The sequence below is a fragment of the Excalfactoria chinensis genome, chromosome 3 (genome assembly GCF_039878825.1).
Source record: "Excalfactoria chinensis isolate bCotChi1 chromosome 3, bCotChi1.hap2, whole genome shotgun sequence".
NCBI lineage: Eukaryota > Metazoa > Chordata > Aves > Galliformes > Phasianidae > Excalfactoria > Excalfactoria chinensis.
The window spans coordinates 82,093,887-82,102,665 of record NC_092827.1 but is presented as its reverse complement, the minus strand read 5'-3'; the positions used below and the strand labels follow the sequence as shown (position 1 = coordinate 82,102,665).

General features: G+C 39.4%; 1 protein-coding gene across 1 annotated transcript; it reads left to right on the top strand.

Moving 5' to 3' along the window:
* Positions 1–6,592: 6,592 nt before the first annotated feature.
* On the top strand, positions 6,593–8,555 carry LOC140250664 (uncharacterized). The gene has a single exon (XM_072333532.1). It carries the CDS (start codon positions 6,783–6,785, stop codon positions 8,265–8,267), a length of 1,485 nt encoding a protein of 494 aa, XP_072189633.1. The 5' UTR covers positions 6,593–6,782; the 3' UTR covers positions 8,268–8,555.
* Positions 8,556–8,779: the final 224 nt, after the last annotated feature.

Sequence of the window (8,779 nt, the reverse complement as noted above, 5' to 3'; positions counted from 1 at the left end):
AGGATTTAGGTACTCTTTTTGCAATTTTGAGTATAATGTTTCACCACTTCTTTGGGGCAGAAATTATTCCCATATTTCCTTAGAATCAGGAGTCCCAGATCATGAGTGTCAGTCTTTTATCTCTGTTTAAAATGGTTTATCAGCTACTGGATCTGCCACTTCTTCAGTCACCTTGTCAAGGACCAGTTACTGATCCCACATCACAGCAGTGAAATTTATGAGAGGAGCAAAGAAAATAACAATTCCACATCTTAAGGGAAAGAAGACATTTGTCTGAAAGTTTGTCTTTATTTTGGAGATGGCAGCTGCTTGGAACTGTTGACAGATTGAGAGTGTTGGAAGTTGTCCTGGGCCAGATGGATTAGTAATCGAGGTTCAGGTGAAGTGGTCAAAGGTGCTTTATAAATGCTGTTTCCAACATAGCTATCACCACTACACTGTGGAATAGGTAACAGAGTTATTTTAGAACATGTAACTGAGTTACTTCAGATAAGTCTCGCATAGTTCAGTTCTATTATCTTTCTCTCCTTTTGCTGAAGCAATCGCAGTAATCTAAAACATTCCAACTACTGCTCCTAATTGAATTAGAATGGACTGAAGGCAAGATATCTGGGCAGGGGTAGTAAAGAAATACCTTTTAGTCAAGCCATCACTTTCAGGTTTTTTTCTTTGTGTTATTTCCTGTTACTCAAATATGTTGATCAGATTCATGGCCATGTTATAAGGAATTTTCCAAGGAAGGAAAATGAATTGACCAAGCAAGAACTGGAAAGGGGAGAAATTAAAGAGTTCCATCTAATCATGAGAATTAGATGGATTCCTTTTCTTGCACCGTGTTATGCTGAATTTGTTATCATTCATGCTTCCACAAAGTAAATTTTTATTTAATTTTAAATAGAAATAATGGAAAATAGAAAAATCTTTCTTCATGCATGCATAACATTAGTCAATTGAATATAACATATAAAAAAGTATTTCTATTTGCACATACTTTTCTCAGTATGAGGCATCTTTACTACCTTGTGTGAAAGCTGCAAAGGCCTGTTCTTCCCTGCAGTTGCCTGCTGTTTTCTGATGGTCTGAGGAGCATCTCAGAAGTACAGTTAGAGATCTGTCTGTCTCAGTTGCTTCTGTTTGTGCCCAAATCCCTGAAAGTGCTTGGTGTAGGTCTGTGTCCAGTATTGCTCTACCCAGCACAGGCAATAGAGTTTCTATTGTGAATAATTACATGTGTACAAGTTGACAAAACACAGAGCAAATCAGTAGGCTGCTATAAGCTTTCTTTCCGTCAGACTGCTCCAGAGTTATGTAGCAGTGTTCTGGGAAGAGCTCAGGCATGAATGGAGAACTCTATTTTCACACAGTTTAAATGAGCAACTTATGAAACTTTGTGTTTTAAGTGCATTTGGATCTCTTCAGCTCAGTTTGAAAACAGTCTAGAAGGTCTTTTGTCTGCTGTTACTGAACTCGATGTCAAACCACATGTCAGCAGGAAGGTGGTGGTTTTCAAGTTTTCTTAAGCATGTTCTCCCCTGCTTTTACTGCACAGGTAACAGGTAACAAAATAGTTATCACATCAGCCATCATTATTCGGAGCTGTTATGATGTAATATGCTATGCTGTAGCAATTGTTACATCATAGCACGTTTAACAACTATTCACTTTTTGTTCAAACATTGAAATAAATAATTGGCATCATATTTCACAAGTGAGATTGGGAATAATACAGTAATAATAACATATTTTTGGGACCTGAGCAATATTTAAACTGGTATGTAAGACTTAGACTGTTTTGGGCTAAGCTTCATTTTGAGGTCAAGACATTTAAAGTATATTAGTTAGCCTCTGTTAAATTGTTATTAAATACAATATGTAATTAAGCTGAAGTAATCTAATTAGGCATCCAACTGACAAGTGTTTCCAGTTGACTGAGGTTTTACGGTGCCCATTTTGTACATGCCAGTAAACGTTAACCTTCTTTGTGAGCAGCTGACCCTTAAAAAGATGTCCTACTAAGAGATCATATCATATACAGTATGGTCTAAACATAATCCTGACCACAGAAAGGTCAAGATTTTCCACTGTCTTTCATGTTATACCTTAGGGAGATTTTATTTTTTTTCCTGTTTCTAAAGCAAAATACTGTTTGGTGAGCTTCCTCTTCTCTGCTTCTGTTTTCTGAATCTCAAATTAGTAATTGCATATGCAGCAAAGCTGAAGGAGATCCAAGATGATATTTTGTACTTCAGGCAGGATTAAATTTCTCCCATTATAGAACAATATTCTCAGAGTGTTGAATTCTTTACTATTAAGTGGGAATGTTGTTCAGTTATGAATAAAAGAATTTCCCAGATTATATATATATATACATATATATTTATATATTTACATTTAAAAACCATTTGGACGTGGTGCTCAGGGACATGATTTAGTGGTGGGTTGTTAGAGTTAAGGTAGTATGGTTAGGTTGAGGTTGGACTTCATGATCTTTAAGGTTTTTTTCTGACCTGAGCAATTCTATGATTCTATGTATATGTACATAAACATTTAGAATATAGACTATGTAAATATCCATTCTGGTTGATCAAATAAGGCTTATGTTTCTCTTCCGAAGGCAAGTCAGTGAGGCCTGCAGCACTATAAAGCACTGTTCTTAAAGTACAACATCAATAGCTTGTCTAATTGCATGAAAGGGAACACTTTATATAAACAGTGATTTTGTGGAATTTATATACGTTAAGAGGCAAAATGTATACAGAGATGGAACTACATATAGCATATTGGGCACTGAGTGGTGTGCTGTAAACATAAGGTGTCTTGCTGATTCAGTCTCTGCTGTTTTTTGGTGGTGTTTGGTTTTTTCGTGGGGTTTTTTTTGGGGGAGGGGGGGACATGTATATGTCACCTTGCTCCTTTTTACTATGATTTCCTATTCAATTTTTAATCTTCCTTGTTTACTTAGCATGTCTCTTATATAAGTTATGAGTAATATACGTTTTTTTTATTATTATGAGTAATATAAGTTATGAGTATATAAGTTATAACTCTTATGAGTTATGAGAGTATAAGTTATGTTTAGTTATTTGTTTGGATTGTATGTGTGAGATACAAATTAGCACATAGCGCTGTGTAAATCTGTGAGTACTCAGCTAACTATACTCTAAAAATTTTCCACAGACTATTTCCTCTACTTCTCAATTTAACCTTTAGTGTTGCATCATATTTGGTGTTGGAAGAGTGTACTTGCATTTCCTTAATAAACAGCTTAAGTAAACTGTCTTCCAAATGTGCAACAGCTAGAAGGTGATCATTTCATTGGCAACCAAGCACTTAGTAACATGTTCAAAAGTTCTTAATAGGAATCAAGTGTTAATTAAAAGAAAAAAGACAAAACAAATGCTACAACAATATTACCTATAGACTTGAGAAAGAACTTGAGCTTTATTGAAGCTGCGTTTCACAGAGCTATTACAAGCAGAAAAAGACAGTACATATTCAGTTATCTTTTCATGTGAGTCCTTAATAATAAAGAACTTCATGGCCCTTACCCTGCTCTTAGGACTGTTTTAATAGTTATATAATCTGCACACGTATTAGGGAAGAGTGCTGGCATCCCTGTTTTCTTTTTTTCCTAATGAAATGCCTGAACCTTAAGCTAGAGTCAGGTTTCACTTTGGCTGTATTCCTCCTGGCCCACGATGCAGCATTTCTGGCTGTATTTCAAGAGAAAGGGTGGAGAACAAGTTAACCAGAATACCTCATGGCCTAAGCACTTCCATAACATATGAAAGATATGGGTTCAAGCACTTTCAGCTTGAAGAAAGCAGAGAACTCCCAATTCCGTGATGAATTAGTAGAGTATTATACAAAAGGGTGGTTACTGAAACATCTGAGTGCTTGTATGTTATCACATCTAACTTCTGAGGAGATTAATATAGAATTTATATGGCTCTCTGCCTAAACCTGGACTACAACAGAGTGCTATAAAGGGTATAATACAGTGTTTGCCTCTCCAGAACAGGCTCTTTGAATCATACAAGTTGCTTCCAGGCTTAGTGCAGAGATGGTATCTACATCAGACTATTAATTTTGTCCTTGTGTTTAGAAACCAATTGATCACAGAAGGCATGAAAACAACAATGTTCAGTGATTGGCTATTGCCATTTCTGGTGTCACAACAATCTGGGGAATTTTGTTGTTATTGTTTTAAGGTTTTCTAAGTAGTACAGTAATGCTTCAGGAAAAAAAATACTTCAGGAATTGAAAAAATTACACGTGGAAAAGATACAATCTTCTGATAATTGATTGTCTTTATGGTTCGCATTCTTTCAGGTGTATTTTACCGTTGTAAAATCTACTGTGTAGCACTCTATGAGCAAAGTAGTTTTATTTTTATAGCGTAAAAAAACTCCATATATTATGTTTGTATAAATGCATTCAGTATAATTTTCAAGCTAGTCATGGTCAATATAGGGTTATCCTTGTTTAATCATCAGATCAATCAAAACAAAGGACCTGGTTCTGCTACCTTTACATAGAGAAACAATTTAGAGGGCAGCATGCCAGACTGCTGCTATCCCTACTTTCAAATAAAGTACATGTTCAACTGAATTGAGGCCCCTATATGTGAAAGCAAGAGGTGCCACGAATACATCTGCATTTGTAACATCTAATTTAGCTGTGTTTCTGTGGTCTTAATGTCCTGAAGCCATAATAGAAATAAAAGACTGCTGGCAGACTCCATTTGAAATATTAGAAGAGTGTCCAAACCCTTACTGTTTATTTACACACCTAAACATAAATAAACCTCTCGTACACCACTTTTACCCAGAGGCTAAAGCACATAGTTTTACAGTAAGGTCATACTTGTCCTCATGTTTTGGAAACATAATCTCTCTTTGAAGGTTCTCAATCAGTTTTGTTCCAGCTCTGGATTGATAAATCCATCCAACTTCAAGGAATTCAAAAGCTTCTTAAAACTGAAGATTGCTTTAATTCAGTTGTAGCATTCAGCCCGATCTGGAAAAGAATAAAAAGGTGTGAAGGACAGATCTGGTTTTCTTTTGTTGTCTCAAAGCTTGCTTCGTGAGGTTTTTCTGATGATAAGACTCTGACTGGCGACTGCTAACTATCTAGGAGGGTGAATGGTGGTTGCTATTGTGCCATCTCTGCTTATGATTGCAAAGATAAGCAGAGACAGGACAAGCAGTCTTTTTCAGGGGTGCTGCTTGAAGGAGCGGACCACTGCAGAAGGCGATAATGCTTGTGTCTGGCAAACAGAGGCACCACCAACCCCTGCTGGCTTATCTGTGGGCCAGGAATGTCACAAAAGCTGGTTTTAAACCATTTTACAAAGAGTGTTTGCCTTCAGAAGATGCTTGTTTAGACATTCAGTGTTTGTTCGAGATATCCTCAAACTTCAAAGAAGAAGAAAAACAACCCCACCGAAATGGGGGATAAAAGGCCCTCGCTAAACTGGGGATTTTGGGAGACGAACTTTGGGAGACGAACTTTGGGAGACGATTTTTGGAGACGATCTGGGAGACGATCTCTGGAGACGAACTCCCAAAGATGGCTTTGACGGAGAATTCCCTGAGGGGAAACCTCTTCGGAAGGCCGGCTTGCTGCAGTGCTCCCTGACTTTCTCCCATCCCCCGCGGTGATCAGACGAGTTCCTGAAATCTACGGACCTACGGTGTACCTCGCTGGACCTACGGTGGTGACTATCTCTCTTGCTCTCTACAGACTCCTTGCTTATTTTTTCCTACTTTTCCTATCGCCCACCTTCCCTTCCCCATCTCCCTAAAACGGCCAGGACTTTAATAAACTGGTTGGACCAACATTTGAACCGTTGCTTCTTAATCTCACGCCGGGTATATACACATATCAAAGAACCTTGCCTCTCTCCTGCAAATTGGAGCGAGACATTTATTATTGGCTTCACGGACAGGATACCCGCCGTGAGAGTGTTGTCCTCCCAGATATAGCCTGAAACTTTTCTATGTGCACCTCCTGGAGTTGCAAGGAGCGACAGTTTTGGTAACTTAGATGTGAGCACCTCTCCAGGAAGACCGCTCCATATTCTGAAACTTTACTTGCTTTTGTGTTTACCTCTTGGGGACGTATGAATTAATTTTGACTGTTTGCTTTTGTTTTATACGTGAGTGCCTCCTCGAGAAGACAATTTTGCATTTTTTGTGGTTTAAGTAACTTGTAACGTGTTTTGGAATTTGAAAAGTTTTGTGTGTGCACCTCTTGGGGAAGTGAGGAAGTAATTTTTTGACGTAAAGCGTGTGTTGCTCTCCAAGAAGTTTATTCCTCTTTAAGAAAGTTTGAAGCATTTGGTAACTTTGGTGGCTTGAAGCTTGAAGTTTTTCTGGCCTGACAGGATAGCCAGGAGCGATTTAGGTGTTTACACGTTCTTTGTAAGAGTTGATTGTGCTTCTTGGTCTTTTGTGTAAGGGAGGAGTGATTTGAGAATTTGCGTTGTTTAAACTTGTTCTGTGCGCACCTCTCCGAGTTGCAAGGATTGAGGGTGTCTTGTAACCTAGGTGCGGAATTTGCAGTTTTTTTTCCTCTGTGTGGCCTCGCAGGAAAATAAGGGGCGATTTAACCCAAAAGGTGTTGTTTTAGCCTGCTGTCTTTGTGTGCTCCTCTAAACAAAAGGGAGGCATGATTGTAGCATTTACATTTGTTTGATTGGTGCGTGCCTCCCTGGGGAGGGGTAAGGAGTTAAGTGTACCTTTTCTTCCCTTAGTGTAGATCTTTTAGGGTATTGAGAAATGAGTGAAAGTATTGCCACTATGAAAAGTGAAAATGTGCTATTTGACCTTTTAGAAAAGCACGGTGCTCGGCCCTCTTTATCAGGGGTGGATTGGGCACGACAAAACTGGCATAACTTGCAGAGTGTTTCAGACCGCATTTGTGTTTTACAACATGGGGCTCGTACCCGAGCCGGGAAAGGAAAATCGTTTATTTGTGCGGTACTCGGTGCAGCTTTAAAAGCAGCCGTGGAGTTCCGAGATGAAAAGCATTCGGCAGAAACCCAAACCATACAAGCATTACAGGAATCAGTTAAAGTAATGCAAGAGTTGGTAAAAACTCTGCAGAATCAAATATTGAACCTTGAGGAACAATTACAAAGAGAGAAACATAATTCAGTTTTGTTGCAAATGGCTTTTAAGGAACTGTTAGCGTATAAGAATACTAGCAATACTGTTGTCCATAATTTGCCTCAAGAAAAAACTTTTCCTCAGAAGGAACTACAAGGAATGAGGGAAGGGCTTGACAAATTAGAGGACTCGCCAACCCAATTGCGTCCTTTGATAAAAACTGAATATGCATTTGATAATGGTGAGGACCTGGATCCTAAAATGAATGTTAAAGAAATTCCCTTCTCTGTCACTGAATTAGCAAAACTGAAAAAGGATTTTAGCCGTTCTCCAAAAGAATCAGAAACGGAGTATGTATGGAGAGTCAGTCTAACTGGTGGAGACCAAATAATGCTAACCGAAAAGGAGGCTGAGGGTTATTGGGGGCCAGGAGTATTTTTAACTACTGGTAACAACCGTGCTCCCTGGTCCCTAACGCAGAGGGCTGCCTATTGGGCAGGTGGTCTTAACCCTTTAGAAAGGGGAGACCCTCTTGCCATTACTGGAACAGCTGATCAATTAGTGGAAAGTGTCCAAAAGGCTGCCTGTTTGCAAATGATGTATGATAGAAAGTTGCAGCCACATCACGAATCACCTATGATGATGCCTGTTGATCCTGAAAGGATGACTCCTTTAATTAGGGGGCTTCCAGAATCACTGAAACCTATAGGTATACAACTACAAGGAAAAATACAAGCTTTGCCTCAGAGAGAAAGAACCCAGGCAGCATTAGAAGGAACTGTAACCTCTAACCATCTGCAGTCAGGATATAAAGTATGGACATGGGGGGAGGTTGCCCAAGAATTAATTAACTATGAAAGAAAATATGGGCCGGTGATTTCTAACACTAGTAAATTTGACCCAAGGGAAGTGAGGCTTGCAGCAGTCAGCCTTGCCCCTGGGCCACCTAGTCCAAAGCTTAGTGAAACTGGAAGGGTCTCATTGCCAGTAAGAACAGGTAGGCGAAATATTGGGCATAAACGTAATCGTCTCTGGGCACTTGGCTGGCAAAAGGGTGTTCCACGAGATTTGATGAATGGATTACCCACAGTCAGACTAGAGAAATTAGTTAACTGGTGGCCAGAACAAAAGCTCAGGAAGCTCAAGGAAAGCTGATGCTTTCGCCCCCTCCCCCAGATGAGTGGGAGGTGGGGGGGGGGAAGGCAGTGAAGGGTGGATGTATTAGAAAGCTCACAACAAAAGGAGATCCTCGATTTAACACCTTCTGTCCCAAGGCCTCACCACTCCTGCCAATTGCCCCTGTGAGTCACAATACAGTTACTGATAAGCTAGGGAAACACTTATCTCCCTGGCCAGCCTGTGTCAACTGACTCAGCTAACCTGAGGACAGTTTCCCTAATCTTAATGAAATCCCTTAACAAATATCCTTGGAAGGCTAAGGACACCCCGATAAAGAAATGTAAAATCAACTCTTGCTGGATTGTTCCCTCATTTTTTAATTGTATTAACGTTAGCCCCAAAAGGGCAAGTTGTCTTGTTTTATTTTACAGAAGATCCTCGTGGGACCTTTACTGAACACAGAATGGCTGATAGCTGACTTTAACCATTTGTGTTTTGTGACAGGAAAATTGAAGATGTGATCTTGCTGGAATGCTGAATATACCTCT

What these genes read in the sequence shown, in the direction of transcription:
- LOC140250664 (XM_072333532.1), top strand. Translation starts at nt 6,783, where the DNA reads ATGAGTGAAAGTATTGCCACTATGAAAAGTGAAAATGTGCTATTTGAC.